At 40.7% G+C, this 24,529-nt stretch overlaps 1 protein-coding gene across 13 annotated transcripts in view; it reads left to right on the top strand.

Moving 5' to 3' along the window:
• Positions 1 to 24,529, top strand: part of pcbp4 (poly(rC) binding protein 4) — a 204,275-nt gene that overhangs the window by 124,965 nt on the left and 54,781 nt on the right. For 7 of the 13 annotated variants that reach the window (XM_009296477.5, XM_073936382.1, XM_009296478.5 and 4 more), the window contains 4 exon segments: positions 12,959 to 13,090; positions 16,447 to 16,575; positions 17,708 to 17,782; positions 24,083 to 24,154. In XM_009296477.5, the coding sequence (XP_009294752.1) occupies positions 12,959 to 13,090; positions 16,447 to 16,575; positions 17,708 to 17,782; positions 24,083 to 24,154 (408 nt within the window). 13 annotated transcript variants of the gene reach the window in all.

Genomic DNA, 24,529 nt, shown 5'->3' with positions numbered 1-24,529 from the left:
AAGTAAGCCGTAGGACAAAAAAAATAAATCTTTGTCCAATCAAAATGTTCGGGCTGAACATTACGATAGGCTACCCAAACAAGCCAATCATGCTGTTATCATGCATGCGACAAACCTTTTTTTGCACATCGACAGGTTTTGCTTGCTACAACACCGTAAAATGTTCTAGACATAATTATGTTTATGAAAGGTCTTTAAGTTTGGAATAGTAGTATCATGAAGTACTATAACTGATTTAAACGTATAATTCATTAATAGTTCATTTTAGGCATGGCTTAGTAATGTTAGGTCCCACTTTATATTAAGTGTCCTTAACTACTATGTACTTAAATCAAAAAATAAATACAATGTACTTACTGTGTTTATAATGTATTTGAGAACACTTGTGGTGCTTTTGAGTTGGGGTAGAGGTTGGGTTATGGACAGGTTTGGTGGCATGGGTAGGTTTAAGGGTGGGTTAAGGTGTAAGGGATGGTCAACAGTGTATTTATAAATGTAATTACAAAAGTTAATTACAGAAGTAATTACATACATGTATTTAATCAAGCGTAAGTACACAGTAAATACATGTATTTACACAATAAATACATTGTAACAAACTATTAATTCCTGTGAAAGTACATATTAGTTAAGGCCACTTAATATAAAGTGGGACCTAATGTTAAAATATGAAATCTTACTGTTACAGACATCGTGTTTCAGTTTAAGGACTCTTATTTTGAGTCTTTGTTTTCATAGTTTCTGATTGATTTCTGTTAAAATTGCTTATGTTCACTTGTGTCTGGTTTGGTTTGTGATTAGGATATATACAGCCTTCATTTATATTCTTGTCTTTTACAAAAGCTGTTGCATTTATACTAGTACTGGGCAAAGAATAATCATGATCAATCACATCCAAAATAAAAAACTGTTTTTACATAATATAAGTGTGTGTATTATATACACTCATCGGCCACTTTATTAGGTACAACTGCTTGTTAATGCAAATTTCCAATCAGACAATCACATGGCAGCAGCTCAATGCCTTTAGGCATGTAGAGATGGTCAAGACAATCTGCTGCGGTTTAAATTGAGCATCAGAATGGGAAAGAAAGGGGATTTAAGTGATTTTGGACGTGGCATTTCTGAACTGAGTATTTCAGAAACTGGAAAATATCTAGGGTTTACAGAGAATGGTCCAACAAAGTGAAAATATCCAGTGAGCGGCAGTTCTGTGGGTGCAAATGCCTTGTTGATGCCAGAGATCAGAGGAGAATGGCTGGACTGGTTCCAGCTGATAGAAGGCAACAGTAACTCAAATAAGCACTTGTTACAACCGAGGTCTGCAGAAGAGCATCTCTGAACACACAACACGTCCAACCTTGAGGCGGATGGGCTACAGCAGCAGAAAACCACACCGGGTGCCACCGGGTGTCAGCTAAGAACAGGAAACTGAGGCTACAATTCACACAGGCTCACCAAAACTGGACAATAGAAGATTGGAGAAACGTTGCCTAGTTTGATGAGTCTCCATTTCTGCTGCCACATTCGGATGGTCGGGTCAGAATTTGGCCTCAACAACATGAAGGCATGGATCCATGCTTTCTTGTATCAGCGGTTCAGGCTGGTGGTGGTGGTGTAATGGTGTGGGGGATATTTTCTTGGCACACTTTGGGTCCATTAGTTCCAACTGAGCATCGCGTCAATGCCACAGCCTACCTAAGTATTGTTACTGACCATGTCCATCCCCTTTATGACCACAGTGTATCTATCTGATGGCTACTTGCAGCAGTATAACACCCCATGTCATAAAGCACCAATCATCTCAGACTGGTTTCTTGAACATGACAATGAGTTCACTGTACTCAAATGGCCTTCACAGTCACCAGAGCTCAATCCAATAAAGCATCGATGGGATGTGGTAGAACAGGCGATTAGCATCAACCGACAAATCTGCAGCAACTGCGTGATGCTGTCATGTTAATACGGAGCACATTCTCTGAGGAATATTTCCAGTACTTTGTTGAGGCAGTTCTGAAAGCAAAAGTGGGTCCAACCCGGTACTAGTAAAGTGTACCTAATAAAGTGGCTGGTGAGTGTATATTTATGTGATACACTTATACAGAAACAAAACTGTACAATCACACAGACATTTAAGTCATATACATATTTATATCTAAATATAAATAAACATTTTCTCATATAAATCCATGCTGTGCGTATTTATAGTAAACATCATGAATGATTTTGCCTATGGGCTGTCTATTTAGTGTGTTTTCATGACTTCAGCAGGTGGCTTTTGGATTGGAAGTTTGTTTTCGGGGAGGGGCTTGCATGTTCAATGCTATCAGGCTAAAGTTAGCATTTTCCCAGATCTCCTACTGCATCTTTAAGTTACAATGCTCAAATGTGAAAAATAAGATGGATAAAATGACTGACTCCACCATGCCAAAAATACTTATTCGGTCGCACTCTTCCTTCAAGCAGAGGTGGACAACCTGTTCTCATATTCCTGCAAATGCAGGGAAACAGCGTCAACGTCCATTATTCACCCAGAGCAGATTCAGAGGCTTTCTCTTTAATTAAAGCTGGTAATAAATATCAGCCTGATTCGTGGCCCACCTCTGCTGCAATCAATTAGGGGGAGCAGGAATCTAGCCGGGTTTGAAATGTAAATAGCGTGTGCTGTCTTTCTGCCCATCAGCCCAGACCTCACCTACGTGAGCCGAATGAATACACCTCAAGTAGCGTCTCGTAAAAAAAAAAAGTAGAGCTAGTGAGTCTCTTTCTTCTCTGTTTAGTGTTTCCATCAGCGCTAGGGGTTTGGAGCCGCTGTTGTTGTGCTCTTTCAACGTCTCGCCCTGAAACCTCCAGAGATTGAAGAGGAGGAGGAAAAAGAGAGAAATCGCGCTTCTTTTCTTGCCGTTGCTGTGGGAAAGGAATATCCAAATGTCTGACTGAGACGCTGCTCTCAATTTATTTGTTTATTTGCCAAAACCTCTGGAGTCTTTTCACTGTGGAATTAGTAGTGATTCCAGTCTTAATAACAGTAGCCCCTTTCACACAGTGATACCGGTAAATATCCGGAAAATTTCCGGAACGACTTTACCGGTGAATTCAAAAAAGCGCTGTTCACACAGGCGAGGACGTTACGGAATTTTCCAGGAAAAGAGCATTCACACATCCATCCCAAAATGCCGGTAAATTCTGACATCATTAACCAGAAATGACCTCTACACGGCTGCGCTTGTGTTTGTTACCATTTGACTACATTACAAACTCTTCGGATGGATCAGTATTGAGTACAACTCCAATGAAAACATAGAGAAACACTTTTGCATGTCGAGATGTACTTGATATGTGTGTGTGCTGGCGCTATGGGCGCTCACGGGCACACGCAAAGCTTGAAGGTAAACAAACAACGGATTATCATAAACATTTTATCGATGATTATTTACACAGTTGGCATTAAGAAGGAACATAGAAACGTTATCTGACTAACATCTAGCAGCTAAAGGTGTCTGGAAAAATATTCAAGGGCTTTTATTCTCATAAACCGCACGCACGTGAATGCGTCTGACTGTTCTGATTGGCTAAAGTAGACGTCTCACGTCTCACGTTCTAGACGTGGACGCACTCTTTCTGGCAATCTTCCTTCTGCATTCACACAGCGCAGCATTCCGGCAAATTACCGGTAATGTTACAACTTCTCTTTCCGGAAAATAGCCTGAAAGAATTTACCGGTATTTTCAAAAAGGGCCTGTTCACACATACAACCTTTCCGGAAAATTGCCGGTAATTTTCCGGAAAGGTGTGTATGTGTGAAAGGGGCTAGTGACTACAGGACACCGGCTCATTCTTAATGTAGGCCGTCACACAAACCCTCCACCTCATCCCTCTCGTCTCATTTAACCACCCTCCTGGATAATAAAATATCAATTTAGATATTACTCTCAGCAGATTGACTCAGTCTTATTTGCATATTTGCTGTTGAGTAAGGGGGTCCTGGCCAAGAGCTGATGACTGTTTGTAAGGGCTCTAGATCTGATGCAAATAAGGAGCTGTTTCAAAATAAATCTAAAGCGTATCCAATCACATCTCTGGGATGACTGTACAAGGGTGGATTCAAAAACTGTTTAATATGCCGAGTGAGGTATATGGACCTTTTTTTCACATTTCAGGGACTCTTGGAAGAATCACAAGTGTCAATGGGGTAGTACATTTTCAAAAGCTGTCCATATTGAGACTTCAGCTCTGCACAAGAACATTGGCCAGAGGAGAAATGGTCGTCCCCAGCTGAGCGTGGTTTCTCGTTTTTTCTTAGTTTTTTTTTTTTTCCTTTACTTTGGTCAATTAGTGAAGTTTGTTCCTCCACTGCTTGTTTTTTGGGACTTGTGGAGCTGCGCATATATGGATTTGCTCTTTAGTGTTTGGAATTTCAGCAGTGAAGATTAAACCACACTAAACTGAACTGAACTTCAGCTCTGAACTCTAGACTGACACAGCTTCAGTTTACTGGAACTTCTATGTTCAGCTGCTGCCACACAATCTATACCAGGGATCACCAATCTCGGTCCTGGAGGGCCGGTGTCCCTGCAGGATTTAGCTCCAACTTGCTTCAACACACTTGCCAGGATGCACGCCAAAGCCCAAGTGAACCGCGCTCAGGCACACCTCTTCCAACTGGGCCAGGGCCGGCCAAGTGAACCGTGCTTGAGCCCGATTCAGCGCACTCACACTTCTCAAACGATCCGGGAATCGGGCCTGGGCACGGTACGGATGGCATAGTGTGAGTAGGCCCTAAGAACGCCTAATGAACAGGTAATATCTAAATAATAGGCAGGTAATAGGTCAGTAGCCTGCATTGGGACCTAAACCATAATGTTACTATTGAGCAATTATTAGCGAATGTCTAGACGTTTGAAATGTTCTCAACGTAAGACTCTACGTTCTCAGCCTGTGCTGTCAGAAATCCTCAATTCAGTGGCTTTTCTGTGTCCTCGTCGTTCTTAGTTGACTGCAAGAGCAGGCGAAAACACTCCAGATCAAAGCCGGGCCAGACCTCAATAGATCTCCTTGTAAAAATTCGACCAGAAATGCACATCATATGCTCGGCATAACTAAACCCCATCGCCACCTCAGGGGTTTCTATGGTGACTCTTCGGTTATGGGCACGAAAGCCGGCTTGTGCAGAGGGAGATTCCTAACAGATGTTTAATGAATGGCGCCCTGCCTGCTATGAAAGGATATCAAATACATAATAGATTTAGCAGGAGTGAGAAGATTCATTATTACTTGGTGGGGTAGAGCTGACATGCTGCAGGCGGACAGACACACCTCATTGACTGCCGGTTATATAACTCCACTGAAGCCATTAATAAATATATGGATGTGTGAAGCATCTGTGCGCATGCTTCCGGAAACAACCGAACATTAAAGAATTGGCTTTTTCTCGCTTTGCTTAAAGTCTGCATGAAATCTAAATTTCATTCATTCATTTTCCTTCAGCTTAGTCCCTTTATTTATCAGGGGTCGCCACAGCGGAATGAACCGCCAACTATTCCGACATATGTTTTACACAGCGGATGCCCTTCCAGCCACAACCTGAAAATGGGAAACACCCATACACTCTTACATTTGCTGTGTGCACGCCTTTCTAATATTTGACACCCGTCAAGCACCCTTTCCTCCGATTAAACGGCACATTTTTAACCACAATAACTATAAATACACATATTTTCTGTATACGCGATTAAAATAAAATAATAAAATACGTGAATTTTATTGATGAGGGTGTAAGTTGACACTTTTCACAGCGTCATTAAGTACAGACAAAAGTTCATCTGGCATGTTTTTCATCTCTAGAGCTTCTTGGTGGATGCTGAAGTGTACCCAGAATATTGATGGTGCAACTTTTCGGATGAAAGCTACTGCTTTGTTCCTCCAATTTTCCTTGAAAAGAAACTTACAGGCATGTCTTGTAAGTGACTGTGTCTTGTTTGTAATTGCCGGACCATATATGAGGGCTTAAGGGTGCTTTCAAACCTGTGAATTGATTCAGTTGTTCTGAAACAGGGATTCAAATTGTTACATTGTTGCTCTTTGCTCTTGGTGTGGTTCACTTTCACACGACAAAGTTTCTAAATGGACCAAAAGAGCTAAAACAAGTCACGTGTGAGTAAACTCTCCTCACATTGGACAGTTTCACGGTTTATTTTAAAGAGTCACGCTTAGCTGTCAGGCGGATAGTAGTGGTTTGGTGGTGTTTGATTTGCGCATTTATGAATTGTGTTTTAAATTACGAATTGGATTTGCGCATTTATGAATTGTGTTTTAAATTAACAAATTGAATTTGCGCATTTATGAATTGTGTTTTAAATTACGAATTGGATTTGCACATTTATGAATTGTGTTTTGAATTTATTATTTGGATTTGCACATTTTTGAATCGTGTTTTAAATTTACAAATTGAATTTGCGCATTTATGAATTGTGTTTAAAATTTACAAATTGAATTTGCGCATTTATGAATTGTGTTTTAAATTTACAAATTGAATTTGCGCATTTATGAATTGTGTTTTAAATTTACAAATTGAATTTGCGCATTTATGAATCGTGTTTTAAATTTACAAATTGAATTTGCGCATTTATGAATTGTGTTTAAAATTTACAAATTGAATTTGCGCATTTATGAATTGTGTTTTAAATTTACAAATTGAATTTGCGCATTTATGAATTGTGTTTTAAATTTACAAATTGAATTTGCGCATTTATGAATCGTGTTTTAAATTTACAAATTGAATTTGCGCATTTATGAATTGTGTTTTAAATTTACAAATTGAATTTGCGCATTTATGAATCGTGTTTTAAATTTACAAATTGAATTTGCGCATTTATGAATTGTGTTTTAAATTTACAAATTGAATTTGCGCATTTATGAATTGTGTTTTAAATTTACAAATTGAATTTGCGCATTTATGTATTGTGTTTTAAATTTACAAATTGAATTTGCGCATTTATGAATTGTGTTTTAAATTTACAAATTGAATTTGCGCATTTATGAATTGTGTTTTGGACTTACGAATTCATTTGTGTGGATACTTTTTGTGTGGTTATTTTGATGGTCGAATCGACATCGAGTGTGAATGTAAGGTCAAAGTTTAGACATTAAACCAATTAGCATTTTTGATGTGTTATATGATGTTTTTGTGATGTCGATTTGACATAAAGGTAATTTGCATGCAATATAGGGGGGATAATATAGTAATTTTTCAAATTGGACCTGAATCTTTCAGATTAATAAAACTTTTTATTATATCATAATACTTTTTGTGTCGTTGTTTTGATGGACAAATAGACATCAGGGTATGGATGTCAAATAGACGTCATAGTTTTGACCACAAATCAATTTGCATTTTTACGAATTAATTTGCGCATCTTTGAATTGTGTTGTGGATTTACGTATTGTTTTTGTGTGGATGCTTTTTGTGTGGTTAATATTTTGATGTTCATTAGGGTGTGGATGTCAAACAGATGTTAAAGTTTTTGACATTAAATAAGTTAGCATTCTTGACGTGTTATTTAATGTTTTTGTGGTATTGATATGACATCAGAGTGCTCACTGGGAAACACCCGAACGTTCACAAATACGTGTCCCCCCTCAAACTTGTTGACATTACTGTGAAGAAAGTTTTTGAAAGTACATGACACGCATCATCTCTGAATGTCTTTTCTAGAATCCCATCGCGTCCCTGGATGCCTAGTCCATTTTTCAAAGAGCTGTAAGTCTCTTTTCAGCAATCGCTCACTGGCAGCGCCCTGAGAGCCTATCATGTAGGGGTTCAAATTATATTTCTGAGGTTATCCTACAACAGATAGGCTTCCCACTGCTATGGGACCGACTGGCGATATATGAAAACTACCCACGGCCGCTTCGTCCAGCTGTTCTTACAAGCCGTGTCTCAAAATATCTGAAATTCAAACACGCAGAGTTAAAAGGCGCTCATATTGACAGCTCTATTACTGCAAATCATCCATTTTTTAGTGGAAAAAAAGACTTCTAATGATGCAGTAAAGTTGAATATAATTTGCATAGATTTATTAATTATCTATTGGTATCAGATTACATTTTACAGGCTATCCATTTTTTACACACAGTTTTGAACTTTTGGGCTATTCCATTTGTAATCTATTGTGTTATTCAGACTACTATGTATCACGACTAATGAAGGGAAAACATCTAAAACATGCATTTTAAGGAGAAATGATTTACTCAACCTTTACTTGTTCCAAACCAGTTTGAATTTCTTTCTTCTGTTGAACATAAAAGAAGATATTTTGCAGAAAATGGACACATAAAACTAGAGATCTGCGCGGGACAAAATTTTTAAATCCCTCCCTAACCCAACCGCTCCCGCTTACATTCAGCATTTGTTGTCCCGCTGCCCGACCTGCCCGTTTTCTACCCGCCGCGCCCGATTCGGCTAAAGATCCCGCTAAACCACCCAGCTATACAGAGTCCAGACAGCCTATAACAGGGGTCTCAAACTCAATTTACCTGGGGGCCGCAGGAGGCAAAGTCTGGGTGAGGCTGGGCCGCATAAGGGATTTCACAAAAAAAAAAAAGTCCTCAGATGTCATTATTAACAGTTTTAATTATTTCTTCTGAACATGAAGTGTCCTGAACATTAATAGAACATTGAGTGATGATTATGAACAGTTCTTCTGAACATGGCATCTTTTGCCTACTTCTTGCTGCCAGAGACTTGACAGCGCTTCTTCTCACAAATCTGAACCACATTTGGCTTTAGAGCGGAAGCAGTTGAGACCCTCAGTATGGCTTGAAGATGATCATCATTAAGTCTAGACCTGTACTTTGACTTATTGAAGTCCTAGGGAAAAAAGTGGGGGAACTCACTCAAAACTTCCATTCCCTCACCTAAAAAAAAAAGGCGTATATATGTATAAATAAAACACCCCCACCCCACTCCAGTCACATCAGTCTGTACCAGTCTGTATCTACCTATAATATATATAAGATGCAGGGCAGGCACGTGCACACGTAGGGCTCAACCTGTGCAGAGCACATGCCCTTTTTAGTCTTGCATAGAAAGTGCCCTTCCAAAATGATCAAAAGTGCCCCCGCGACGCGACACACCCTCGGTCCCGCCCTTCAGTAGGCGCGCGATAACACCGCTCTTGAGTACGCGCGCGACAACACAGCTGATCAGAACGCGCGCGACAACACGCATTGAGTGTCAAGCGCGCTGTGTACGGATAGAATCAGCGGAGCGTGGAGCGCTCTCTCTCCCCGCTCCGCAGATTCTGTCAGTGTACAGCGGTCGGCGCGGGCCACAAAATATTGCACTGAGGGCCGCAAATGGCCCGCGGGCCGCGACTTTGAGACCCCTGGCCTATAACAAGCTGTCTGTATAAACACACACACACACATAAGCACCAAGCACACACACAGGCAAAGCTCTCTCTCTCTCATTCACACGCACACACACACACCTCTTATTCGCGCGTGTGCACACGCGCGCGCGCACACAGACACACACACACGCGCGCGCGCACACACACACACACACACACACACACACACACACACACACACACACACACACACACACACACACACACACACACACACACACACACACACACACACACACACACACACACAGCAATAAACAAGCTAAACACAGCATCGTGCTATTTCATTTACACACATACATACGCGTGCTTGCTCAGGAGTCGGGAGCGATATTGCTAGACGGCCCGCTCCTGTCCCAAATTAAACCCGTTACCGACCGCTCCCGCGCTTTATCCTGAAATTTATTCCCGCAGACCTCTACATGAAACCATTGTCTTCCATAGTATTTGTTTTTCCTACTATGCAAGTCAATGATTACAGGTTTCGAGGGGTGCTTTCACACCTAGACTTTTTGTCTCATTTGCCTAGTTAGCACGGTTCGGTTGGCATATGTGAATCCACCAATTGCGCTCGGATCCGAGCCAAAACAATTGCTCTAGGATCGCTTGAATGAGGTGGTCTCGGCTCGATTGAAACAAACTCTGGAGCGGATCGATAGAGTATATGCCGAGCTAGCTCTCTGCAACTCTCACATGGTCGCCCACTGAAGCTAAGCAGATCTGCTCCTGGTCAGTACCTGGATGGGAGACCACATGGGAAAGCTAGGTTGCTGCAGGAAGTGGTGTTAGTGAGGCCAGCAGGGGGCGCCCAACCTGTGGTCTGTGTGGGTCCTAATGCCCCAGTATAGTGACGGGGTCTCTATACTGCTCAGTAAGCGCCGTCTTTCGGATGAGACGTTAAACTGAGGTCCCGACTCTCTGTGGTCGTTAAAAATCCCAGGATGTCCTTCGAAAAAGAGTAGGGGTTTAACCCCGGCATCCTGGCCAAATCTGCCCTCTTGCCTCAGTCCATCATGGCCTCCTAACTTTCCCCATATCATGATTGGCATATCATCACTCTGTCTCCTCTCCAGCAATCAGCTGGCGTGTGGTGTGCGGTCTGGCGCAATATGGCTGCCATTGCGTCATCCAGGTGGATGCTGCACACTAGTGGTGGATGAGGAGATTCCCCCCATTGTGTAAAGCGCTTTGAGTGCCCAGAAAAGCGCTATATAAATGTAAGAAATTATTAACTTTATTATTATTAGTGTTGTTCCCATACTGATAAACGTCCGGTGACCTGTTATTGTGAATTTTTTTCCGTTTTATGCAGTTCCTTTTACAGCATCGATGTTGTAATGTAATTAAAATAAATTCAGTGAAATAAACTTTGGCATTCATTTAGTTGTTCAGGCATAACACGAAACAAAAGGTCTTTTAAATGCACGCATTCGTCAGAATCGGCTGGCTACATTGAATATACTGGGGTAAAATAAATGCTCATATAATAAAGACATGACGGGGGAAATGTAATTTAATGCAGTGCTTCTTGTACAATCTGAGACTCAGTTTGTATCGGATATCACTCAGCCAGTGGAGATCGTTGATTTTTAAAGAAAACTGACCTTAAACGTGCCGATTTTTACATTGGCAAACGCGATTTTTACATTGGCAAACAGTTTAACGAAAGCGCTTAACCCAGGTTACTGGCAAATTAAAAGTCCTATTAGCATGCTTTGGCATATACCCCATTGTATTGAGAAATCGATACGATCCGAGCCTGGTTACATCACAGTGTTTTATTGGATATGTAATAGGCATACGGCTATATGAAGATAGAATTATGAGTAAGGCGGCGGGGGAGGGGGGGGGGGGTCATTCAACAGACATTCCAAGTCTCCTGGAAGTTTCAGGAGTATCCTGCAAATGCACAGACTCCCGCATGCCCGCAAACGAGTGATAATCTTCCGGACATCGCGCGTCTCCCTGCCGGTCCTCAAATACATCACACACCCTTCTCATCCCTCCGCATCCCTCCTCGCTCTTCAGACACGTCGCGCACACCCTGTCAAACACCACCAAACCACTACCCCCCGACAGCTTATCGGGACTGTGCAAAATAAACCCTGAAACTCTGATCAATGTAAGGAGAGTTTACTGACACGTGACTTGTTTTTGCTCTTTTGGTCTGTTTAGAAACTTTGCCATGTGAAAGCGAACCACACCAAGAGCAAAGAGCAACAATGTAACAATTTCAATGCCTGTTTCAGAACAACTGAATCGATTCACAGGTGTGAAAGCACCCGAGCTCTCCTCAAAACATCTCCTTTTGAGTTCAACAGAAGAATGAACCTGAACTGGTTTGAAACCTCTTAAGAGGGATTAAACTTTCATTCTGGGGTGAATTATTCCTTTTACATTTGACACTTTATCTATTTGTATATGCAAATTCATAGTTTTATTATTCCAATTAAAAACAAATGTTTTAAAATGTCCCAAACATCAAGCATACTGGTATTCAACACCTTTAACAGGTTTATTTCTAAAGGGTTTGTTTGAATAACATTTAACATTTGATAACAAAAGATTTAGAAGTTGAAACACATGCGCTATAGGTGAATTGATGAACTAAACTGCCCGTAGGGTGTGTGTGTGTGTGTGTGTGTGTGTACATGTTTTTGTGACATATCAGGACACAAATCTGTATAATGACATGGGAATGACACAGGTATTACAAAAAGGAGGTGAAATATAAGGGCATTGGTGACGTCCTCATTTCTCAAAATGCTTATAAATCCTACACAATGAGTTTAATCAGAGAGTAAAGCTGCACACAGTCTCCTGTGATGGTTGGGTTTAGGGGTGGGGTGAGGGCAATATAATATACGGTTTGGAAAGTAAAAGATGAATGGAAACCTATGTAATGTCCCCACTTTTCACAAAAACAAACGTGTGTGTGTGTGCGTGCGTGCGTGCGTGCGTGCCTGCGTGCCTGCGTGCATGCGTGCGTGCGTGTGTGTGTGTGTGTGTGTGGATGATTCCCATTTCTGGGTTGCGGTTGAAAGGGCATCCACTGTGTAAAACATATGCTGGATAAGTTGGCGGTTCATTCCGCTGTGGCCACCAGTGATTAATAAAGGGACTAAGCTAAAGGAAATTGAATTAATGAATGATCTATAATATAAAAAATAATTGGTTGTATTTTAATGCAACTTTAACCAAGATATTAATAACTGGAGCAAGTTTACAACAAAATATGGCATGCAGGAAAACAGTTGGTGGCGTCCATTTTGTGTTTGGAAAAGCTGCACCTTGTTTTGATCCCTTTTGCAAAATCCAGGTTAAGATGGTGGCAGCAGTTTTGGTTGCAGAAGCATATCATAGGGCCAGTTTCCTCAGGGAGAAACCAAGGGTTTAATCTCATGCTCAGGGGCGCAGTGCCTGCGGGTTTAATACTTTCCAAAATATTTAACCATGGTTCCAAATCAAAACCTTTACTCTTTTAAAATATCTCATTAAAAGTCTCTTCATTTAACACGTCATCTGTTCTATGTTTGTCCCTAAAGGACTTGGCTGCTCTTGTGGCGAATGGCACCGTCACCAGTAAGCCTCCGGTCACACTGCGGCTGGTCATCCCGGCCAGCCAATGCGGTTCCCTCATCGGCAAAGGCGGCTCCAAAATCAAAGAGATCAGAGAGGTGAGTGCTTTTTCATATCCCCTATCTTGCTTTTCTCTGCCCCAGGACGTCCATGTTAGGACTGCTTGCTCCGTTGCATATTTCATGCGTTTGGATGCCAGTAAAAGCCCATTTATTTTACATTTATGGTCTCAGGGCTGTCAGGATGCCATGAGGTAATGGTGAACGGTCTGTCACGCTAAATTTGGAGCGTACCGTAATGCAGTAGCAGTGGGGTGCGGGGAAGGTTGTTGGTGTTGGGGGAATTCAAACGCGTTAAGCTAATCAAAGAGGGAGAGTCTGTTTTCAAACTGTTTGGTGGGCTTTCAAGTTAGCAGCACCAAGTAAACAGAGTAGATCTGAGCGGTTTAGGCCTTTCCTTTTAAGTCATTTGGTTTGCTAAAGCAACTCGTAGATTGTAGAGTAATTCCACTTGATTCTAAGGATATTTTTGGACAGTGTTTCTCAACCACATTCCTGGAGACCTGTAATAGGTGTGAAAGACAAAGGGACATCCAAAACATGCAGTGTTAGTGGTTCTTCAGGATTATGGTTGAGAAACAAAGCTTTAGGTGACAACTTTAAATTGAAATCCCTGCCTAGTACAAGTACAGGGTTTCGATTAGCTAACTTATCTAAATAGCTATGCTTCTAGCCCTAATCTAATAATGTTGTGTGAGATTTATTTTAATATTTCATAAAATATGTGTCAGTAAAACCCTGTTTCTATCTCATACACTGTTAAATATGCAGGCTTACACACAATTCATTAATGTAGTCAGAACACAAATCGATTAGGTGAACTTAACAATGTAAACCAGGGGTGTCAAACTCAATTCCTGGAGGGCCGAAGCCCTGCACAGTTTAGTTCCAACCCTGCTCCAACACACTTACCTGTAGGTTTCAAACAAGCCTGAAGGACTCGATTAGTTTGATCAGGTGTGTTTAATTAGGGTTGGAACTAAACTGTGCAGGGCTGCGGCTCTTCTGGAACTGAGTTTGACACCTGTGACGTAAACAGTTTGAACATAAAACAATCGAGTTCTCCCAAAAAAAGTCTCAAGAATTGTGTTATTTCAGCTCATTTTATGTAAGTAGTTCAAACAAGCAGCAATCATGTTTTGAGTGTATGTTCAAGGGAATAAAAGTAAGTAATTATTCTTGAAGTTTTGAATCCTTTAGGAATCTTTTGATTTGAATCAGTGGTTCGGAGTGCGTATCAAATTGGCAAGATCATGTTATTTCAGGTGAGGCAGTGGCGCAGTAGGTAGTGCTGTCACCTCACAGTAAGAAGGTCGCTGGGTCACTGGTTCGAACCTCTGCTCAGTTGGCGTTTCTGTGTGGAGTTTGTATGTTCTCCCTGCCTTCGTGTGGGTTTCCTCCGGGTGCTCCGGTTTCCCCCACTGTCCAAAGACATGCGGTACAGGTGAATTGGGTAGGCTAAATTGTCCGTAGTGTATGACTGTTTGTGTGGATGTTTCCCAGAGATGGGTTGCGGCTGGAAGGGCATCCGCTGCGTAAAAACTTGCTGGATAAGTTGGCGATTCATTCTGCTGTGGCGACCCCGGATTAATAAAGGGACTAAGCTGACAAGTAAAATGAATGAATGAAGCTTAGATTTTCCCACCTGTCATGTTTTAGAACAAATGGGGCACAGCATGTGTATTCGGAAATAACTTTTTTGAACACACTTTGTTTTACTGTTCATTCATTCGTTTACTGGAAATTAGAACTGACTTAAGAAATAGTTTTGAAACAAATATTTGCACTTAATAAATCAAATTAATTATGTATAGGCTAATGATTGCACTGTAAAAAGTGGAAACTTAAACTAATTACTTTGACTTGTTACAATTAAATGAATAAAGTTTGACAAACTTAATTTATAACAGTTTTTAGTAATACGTTAAGTTAGTTAATTAATATGTGACAGGTTTTAGTAATTTATTTATTTTTTCATTCATTTATTTATTTTCTTGCCGGCTTAGTCCCTTTATTAATCCGGGGTCGCCACAGCGGAATGAACCGCCAACTTATCCAGCAAGTTTTTACGCAGCGGATGCCCTTCCAGCCGCAACCCATCTTTGGGAAACATCCACAAACACATTCACACACACACACACACACACACAACGGACAATTTAGCGTACCCAATTCACCTGAACCACATGTCTTTGGACTGTGGGGGAAACCGGAGCACCCGGAGGAAACCCACGCGAAGGCAGGGAGAACATGCAAACTCCACACAGAAACGCCAACTGAGCAGAGGTTTGAACCAGCGACCCAGCGACCTTCTTGCTGTGAGGCGACAGCACAACCTACTGCGCCACTGCCTCGCCCACTAATTTATTTATGGAAAGTATAAGTATTGTTCGCTATCAATAATGAGCAATACTTGTATTTGCCACAAAAGATTATTTTTTATTTGCCACAAGTATTATTTTTATATTAACAAGGGAAGGAAATCATTTGTATAAAAGTACTTTTTACTATTATTATATTTACAATATTATATTGAAGGATTTGTGCTGTACTGTACTTTACCGTTCCATTCTTGTTTTCTAAAATAAATGACTAAAACCTGTTACACCTAAAATAATTACCTTAATTTATTACTGAAAACTGTCATACATTAAGTTTGCCAAACTTATTTCATTTAATTGTAACATGTCAATGTAATTTGTTTAAGATTTCACTTTTTACAGTGTGTCTGTGCGCACAGCACATTTCCCTATCCAAAAGAGTGAAAGCGAAAGTAAACAATGAGGAGGCTCATTCTCTCATTCTCGCGCTGTGGATGCTCTGATTAACTGATTTCTCTCTAGTGAAGCGTTCCGTTTTTTAAACTTACAAAGTCCGCCATGTAAATAGCAAATGCGCTATGGCACGACGACAACTGTCTACAACTACAACTGACTCCTAAAAGAAATGGAAATGAGACTCTGATTGGTTTGTTCTCAAAACACACCTATAACTCATTAAGAGAATAAGCTTAACCCTGTTAGACCATGCGCCACGATGCAAAGCAGATTTTTCCTTCCTTAAAATAGCAAAAGTGTATTCGAACACCTTAATATATTGCGCCCTGCTCTTTGGACTTTGCGCCTGGATCGTCAAAATAGAGCCCAATGTATGTGAAGCACTGTATGTTCTCCGTCTTGCCATTTCCATCCCATGTTTTCTATGTGATACTAGGGCTGTTCCTAAAGAATCTCTTTCTCCTCCAATGCTAAATAAAGCCAGAAGCTAAACGCAAGCTCTTTAGGAATTCTTTTCAGACAGGTGTGTGGGAGCTCGACTCTGCAGGGAGCCTCCGATTGGACACCTGACCTCAAAAGCGCACGCCGCTAATCATCTGTGGGTCCTATGTGTTGCAGAAAACAGGGGCTCAGGTACAGGTGGCAGGAGATCTGCTCCCCAACTCCACGGAGCGAGGCGTGACGATATCTGGCAGTCAGGACGCCATCATCCAGTGTGTCAAGCTCATCTGCACTGTAATACTGGAGGTAATTTGACTTCCAGGAGAATCCATTTGGCTTCATTAAGGCGAGTCGTGCATGCGTGCATCATTGATATTCTTAATCTGCAGGACTTCAAAGGCCTCGGCACTTCAAAGCGAGAATAGCGGCGTCAGCTGAAGCATTGTACAGAACGCAATACATTCCCAAACACAGATATGTTTATAGCTTTCCGCAGATTTCCTAAGACACTTCAACTAACTAAGCGCACATTACAGTAATGATTAGCGAATTCGCTCGATCGAATCTCCCACTGCGTGAAGCGCGTTCGCTCTCAAATGGTTTTCTTTTGCGCACAAATGGATCGGAAAGGAAGAATCTCTATATTTTATTCAGCCGGGCTGTGCTGCTCGTCCTCTTTAATTTTTAAAGGAGCAGATGAGGGGCAGATTGTTGACTGCTACGCTTCCCATTTTAGGAATCCTCAGCTGTCTGCCCCGCTTCAGGATGGAAATTATGCAAAGTCAACCGATGAATATTTAAAGCCAGTCTTTGTGTTTGGTTGAGCGGGCATAGGGTGGGGAGGGGGATGTGCTTCGCTTGGTTTTCATCACCTTATTCTGACCTCTTGCGTTTTATCTTAATCAAATTACCGCAGATCCGCTTAGTTAACTGTACACTTATCTGTTGTTATTCCATGTAAGATGTTCTTCAGGCGAAGACGACACCTTGTCTAATAGGCCAAGAGTAATTTCACACTCGATTTGTAAATGCGTTTGCTTTCTTTTTGAAGTATTAATCTGGGTTTGAACAACAACAAGCCGCTCAAAGAAAGCATGCTTCGGGTGCTGCGTTTTCCATCACAGGATCTCATGAGCAAGCTTTAATAGCGTTTCTGAAATAATTTGGCCAAATGACTTCCTGTGAGAGGCTAATGGTGTGCTTTTAAGTGATCAGATGAGGAGCCGATCGATAAATGTTGCATTTGTGCGCCATGTCAGCGTTTCCAGTCATTAAGATAATATGACTGCGCAAATGCCTTAGGTAAGAGAATCCCACAGTTTTGTTTTGTTTTTTTGTTTAAGACGTGCAGACTGCAGATTTAGGCGGAGAATGGTTGATTGGGAGAGTTTATTAAACTGTGTTAAAATGTTACGATTTTTTTAATTTGTGTTCGCAGTCTCCTCCGAAGGGGGCTACAATTCCGTACCGCCCCAGTCCTGCTCCAGGTGCAGTTCTTCTTGCTGGAAATCAGGTACGAAATACACATCTACACATGAATAAACATGCTTCTTTTATTAATGATAGTAAGAGTCTTGCTTTTTATTCCTAAAGCATAACAAATAAAGGTGCACTGCAGGTGGTTTTTGAGTAAAAAAAATATATATATATTTAAAACATCACTTTTTTTTTGGAAATAGGCTGATTTTACAAGTGCATTAGAGTTAAATAGTTGAGTTTCACCATTTTGTAATTAATTCAGATCATATTCACATCTACCAGAGCTCTTTTAGCTTAGCTTAGCATAGACCATTGAATCGGATTAGACCTTTTACACAGCAGATGCCCTTTGCAGCCGCAACCCAACACTGGGAAACATCCAAACACACTCAATCACACACATACACTACGAACAATTTAACTTACCCAATTCACCTATACCACATGTCTTTGGACTGTGTGGGAAACCTGAGCGACCGTTAGTATCTCATTCGATAGTTTTCCTATTCAAACCTAGACTCTAGAGATTTTCCTATTTAAAGCTAGACTCTTCTTTAGTTACATTGTGTATAAAACTGGCGTTATTGTAAAAGCTGCTTTTCTCACATCTGGTGGGAGCTCTTTTAGCTTAGCATAGATCATTTTATCAGATTAGACCATTAGCATTCATTCATTCATTAATTTCTTTTCGGCTTAGTCTCTTTATTAATCATGGTTTGCCACAGCGAACTGTACCGCAAACTTATCCAGTATGTTTTACGCAGCAGATGCCCTTCCAGCCGCAACCCAACACTGGGAAACACCCATACATATTCATTCACACACACACACACACACACTATGGACAATTTAGCCTACCCAATTCACTTATAGCACATGTCTTTGGACTTTGTGGGAAACCTGAGCGACCATTAGCATCTCATTCGATAGTTTTCCTATTCAAACCTAGACTCTTCTGTATTTACATTGTGTATAAAACTATTCTTATTGTATAAGTTCCCCGCTGAAAAATCCAGCTTAAACCAGCCTAGGCTGGTTGGCTGGTTTTAGCTGGTCGACCAGGCTGGTTTTAGAAGGGTTTTGGCCATTTCCAGGCTGGTTTCCAGCCATTTCCAGCCTGGTTTTAGCTGGTCAGGCTGGAAAGTGACCAGCCAAATCCAGCTAAAACCAGCCTGGTTTAAGCTGGACAGAGCTGGTTTTGGCTGGGCTCCCAGCCTGGCTAGGTTGGCCGAGCTGGTTTTAGCTGGTCATCTCCCAGTCTGACCAGCTAAGACCGGGCTGGAAATGGCTGGAAACCAGCCTGGAAATGGCCAAAACCCCTCTAAAACCAGCCTGGTCAACCAGAGGAAACCAGCCAACCAGCCTAGAATGATTTAAGCTGTTTTTTTTCAGTAGGGTTGCTATTTCCACATATGGCGAGAGCTCTTTTAGCTTAGCTTAGCATCGTTCATTGGATCAGATTCGACCATTAGCATCTCATTTGATAGTTTTTTTAAACCTAGACTCTATTGTAGTTACATTGTGTATAAAAGTGGTGTTATTGTAAAAGTCGCTATTTCTAGATTGATATGGCAATTATTGCAAGAGTGTGTTGGTGTTTACCACTGTTGGGTTGCGGTTGGAAGGGCATCTGCTGCATAAAACATATGCTGGATAAGTTGGGGGTTCATTCCGCTATGGTGACACCTAATTAATAAAGAGACTAAGCTGAAAACAAAATTAATGAATGAGTGAATAATATGGCAATTATATTACACCACACCTGAAAAAAAGTCCCCAGCCAGGTAACTAGGCAACAGCATTGTATAATATCTATGTGCCTGCTGTAGCCGTGGTATGGCAGCAAAGTTCTTTTGTTATTAAGTCGAAATGAGAGTGTAGTTCCTAGCCATGTTGACCTGAAAAATAGCAACTTTTTTATTTTCTGTTGGTTTTAGTACATGATAACTGTAGAAAAGTCAAGAATAAAATGAATTATTTTACAATTTTCTGATTAAGATGCTAATAGTCTAATCCAATTCAATGATTTATGCTATGCTAAGCTAAAAGAGCTCCCGCCAGATGTGGAAATAGCAACTTTTACAATAACACCAGTTTTATACACAATGTAAATACAGAATAGTCTAGCTTTAAATAGGAAAATTATCGAATGAGATGCTAACGGTCTAAGCCGATTTAATGATTTATGCTAAGCTAAGCTAAAAGAGCTCCAACCAGATGTAGAAAAGGCTGCTTTTACAATAACACCAGTTTTATACACAATGTAACTACAGAAGAGTTTAGCTTTAAATAGAAAAATTATCAAATGAGATGCTAACGGTCTAATCCGATTTAATGATTTATGCTAAGCTAAGCTAAATAGCTCCAACCAGATGTAGAAAAAGCAGCTTTTACAATCACACCAGTTTTATACACAATGTAACTACAGAAGAGCCAGCTTTAAATAGGAAAACTATCAAATGAGATGCTAACGGTCTAATCCGATTTAATGATTTATGCTAAGCTAAGCTAAAAGAGCTCCAACCAGATGTAGAAAAGGCTGCTTTTACATTAACACCAGTTTTATACACAATGTAACTACAGAAGAGTCTAGCTTTAAATAGAAAAATTATCAAATGAGATGCTAACGGTCTAATCCGATTTAATGATTTATGCTAAGCTAAGCTAAAAGAGCTCCAACCAGATGTAGAAAAAGCAGCTTTTACAATCACACCAGTTTTATACACAATGTAACTACAGAAGAGCCAGCTTTAAATAGGAAAACTATCAAATGAGATGCTAACGGTCTAATCCGATTTAATGATTTATGCTAAGCTAAATAGCTCCAACCAGATGTAGAAATAGCTGCTTTTACAATAACACCAGTTTTATACACAATGTAACTACAGAAGAGCCAGCTTTAAATAGGAAAACTATCAAATGAGATGCTAACGGTCTAATCCGATTCAATGATTTATGCTAAGCTAAGCTAAAAGTGCTCCCACCAGACCCAAAAATACCCTAAATGAAAAAATATGGTACAACTCGCCTGTTTAATTCTAGAGGACTTGTAAAATGAGCGTATTTCCAAAAAAATTGGAAAAAAAGAGTTCCTTTCATGTTGAAGTACATCAGGTATCGGTGGTTTCTTCTAAATGGTTATTCTTACTGTAAAACTGTAAAACAATGTTCAGCTGTTACTGCATAATTTTCCTCCATTTTCACATTTAAAGACCTCAAACCATCAAGCTGAATAGTTACTCAAATGATTCATGAGTTGTTAAAGCTCTTTCATTACTCTGTGAGCAACTTGCAGGTTTATTTTTGACCTGTGAGATGGCTAAATCCTCGGCAGAGCACCTTTGAATGTTAAAGAAAGATTTCACTCAATTGTGTTGAATGCTGTATTCTTCTGTGGAGCAAAGCTGATATTTTGGGGAAGGTAAAAATGTTGTCAAGCTCCAAAATAGCAATTGTTTATTGTATTTCTAGTTAAATAATGGCATAATTTTTCATTTATTGGATCCAAGTTAGCCTTCACACATTAAAAATGAATATTCTGCTATTATTTACTCATTTTTGACACTTTTTTTTCATCCATTGAGCACAAAAGCTCATATTTTAAGGAGTTTTGTAAACCTGTAAGCATTTATTTCCATAGTAATTTGTTTTATTGACTAGGAACGTCAATGATTACAGGTTTTCAGCTTTCCACAACATATATTCCTTTGTGTTCAACTGAAGAAAGAAGTAAAGGAAGGGTAAACGATGACAGGATCTGTATTAGTTGAATGAACTATCCCTTTAAGGCCTTGTTCACAGCGCACACAAGTCTGATTTGTTTTATTCAAATCCACTCTTGAGGGCTGGCAGTCCAGTATCGAGACATTAAGGCAGTCTAGTCCACGTCTAGTACATCTACATTGATTCTGACAGACATGACGTCGGTGTTGCTACGATGCTAAAAGTGCTCTTTCTTCCTCATCTGAAATAAGCGAGTTGTCACTGTTGATGCCTATAATGGCTTCACAGCAATGTGCTAAAATGAAGACCTTATTTCACCAAGTATGATGGAAGTTTGCATTGGATTGTATAAAATCAGCACTGATCAATCTGTTGCCTTACCCCAAGCAGAAAAATTTCTGATGCCCCTGTGAACAAGGCCTAATTATTTATAATATAATCCTCATAATTACAGATGGAATCAATTAGCATTTGCACAAGTGTAAAACCCACCAGAGTGCAATGCTGATGTTGAATATAGTAGAGTTTAATACAGAGCTGACAGCATGCGCCCTTTATTTCCCTTAATAAATCAACTCTGTCCATCATTGAAAGGTGTTGGTGGGGGGCAGGTTTTGTTTTGTTATTTAGGTTTAGCTCCATTATATAATTAGCATGCATATCTAACACATCATGTGACGATTTGCAGACGTATTCAGCGCAAACAGCTTCTTTAACGCGACTGAAATGAGACTGAGGAATGGAGTTATGTAATGTCTTTATGCACTCACCGGCCACTTTATTAGGTACAACTGCTTGTTAAGACAAATTTCTAATCAGCCAATCACATGGCAGCAGCTCAATGCATTGAGGCATGCCGACATGGTCAAGACGATCTGCTGCAGTTCAAAGCGAGCATCAGAATGGGGAAGAAAGCATATTTAAGTGACTTTCATTAGCACCCTTAAGTAATATACACTCACCGGCCATTTTATTAGGTACACCTGTCCAACTGATTGTTGACGCATCTGCTGCAGTTCAAAGCGGGCATTAGAATGGGGAAGAATGGGGATTTAAGTGACTTTGAACGTGGCATGGTTGTTGGTGCCAGTCGGGCTGCTCTGTGTATTTCAGAAACTGCTGATTTACTGGGATTTTCACGCACAACCATCTCTAGGGTTTAGAGAGAATGGTCAGACAAAGAGGAAATATCCAGTGAGCGGCAGTTCTGTGGACGCAAATGCCTTGTTGATGCCAGAGGTCAGAGGAGAATGGCCAGACTGGTTCCATCTGATAGAAAGGCAACAGTAACTTACATAAGCACTCGTTACAACCGAGGTCTGCAGAAGAGCATCTCTGAACACACAACACGTCCAACCTTGAGGCAGATGGGCTACAGCAGCAGAAAACCACACCGGGTGCCACTCCTGTCAGCTAGGAACAGGAAACTGAGGCTACAATTCAGACAGGCTCACCAAAACTGGACAATAGAAGATTGGAGAAACATTGCCTGGTCTGATGAGTCTCCATTTCTGCTGCCACATTCGGATGGTCGGGTCAGAATTTGGCCTCAACAACATGAAAGCATGGATCCATGCTTTCTTGTATCAGCGGTTCAGGCTGGTGGTGGTGGTGTAATGGTGTGGGGGAGATTTTATTGGCACACTTTGGGTCCATTAGTACCAATTGAGCATTGTGTCAATGCCACAGCCTACTTGAGTATTGTTGCTGACCATGTCCATCCCATTATGACCACAGTGTACTCGTCTTCTGGTGGCTACTTCCAGCAGGGTAACGCGCCATGACATAAAGCGCCAATCATCTCAGACTGGTTTCTTGAACATGACAATGAGTTCACTGTACTCTAATGGCCTCCACAGTCACCAGAACTCAATCCAATAGAGCACATTTGGGATGTGGTGGAAAGGGAGATTGGCATGATGATATCATGTCAATATGGAACAAAGTCTCTGAGGAATATTTTCAGTAGCTTGTTGAATCTATTGGGGCAAAAGGGGGTACAAAAGGGGGTACAACCTGCTACTCAATAGGTGTACCCAATAAAGTGGCCGTTGAGTCAATTTTGTCAGATTTATTTTCGTGTAAATAACCTATAAAGTATTCTCATTGACATTGTCAGATTGAGTTAAATGGCTCTCCATCCCTCCCAGGCTTGTTTTCGTCCTCGTCAAATGAAATATGCTGTCTTGTACTCTTTAATCTACCGTTTGTCCTATTATTCACTTCACATAATTCTCTAACGCGTTGCTAGACGAGTAGAGAGGCTGTTATGTTTATTCATGTTGACACGGCTATTCATTATCGACGCTTCTACGCATGAATAACAGTAGCATTAAGATCAATCAGGCTCATGAATATTCCTGGCCATTAAAAGTCCTCCTCGCCATTGGTGTAATTAATCGTAAACTTTGACGTGCGCACTTACAACGCATCGTTTGTTTGATATATTCAGCCGTATGTCATGACAAAAGCAAGATTAATGTCTAATAATGCAATTAATGTTCAGATTCCTCATTAACGCTTCTCTGTTTGATTTCATATCACGCTTGATGCTAATGACAGCCGAATTGAGCCTTGGTTTGTGTCTCTGTCCCCTATTTGCCTTCTTAAGGTTTTCGAAACGTCAGAGTTTGCGTCTCATCCGCTTTTCTCAGTGGCTCAGGGAGGCCTGGATCTGCAACAAGTGAGTATCATCAATCCATGACGAACAATATAGGGAGCAGCGCCTCCCACTCTTTCTTTATTTGCCTCTTTCGCCCCTGCATGAAGATGGGAATTCTGATCCCTTCTGTCATTCCTCTTGCCGCATGTTGCAGCCAGTGTCCTCCCCACTTGAGCAAGGGAGCGAGACTGTACAGCAATTACTGGTTGTAGACATGAGTTTTTCCACTTGACGTTAGATTCAGGCATGGCTTTACCCTTGAAATGCTGCAGTTTTATTGAATTATTGCACAGAATTGTGTTGGTTTTGTAAAGCAGTGTAAACTTTACAGATATAAAGTAATGGTGTTCCCCTATGTGTTAGGTCTTATTGTTTTTTGAGACATGATTGTTTCAA

Source organism: Danio rerio, chromosome 22 (assembly GCF_049306965.1).
Source record: "Danio rerio strain Tuebingen ecotype United States chromosome 22, GRCz12tu, whole genome shotgun sequence".
Lineage (NCBI taxonomy): Eukaryota > Metazoa > Chordata > Actinopteri > Cypriniformes > Danionidae > Danio > Danio rerio.
The sequence above is the reverse complement of the archived record's forward strand: the minus strand, read 5'-3'. Positions and strand labels throughout refer to the sequence as shown.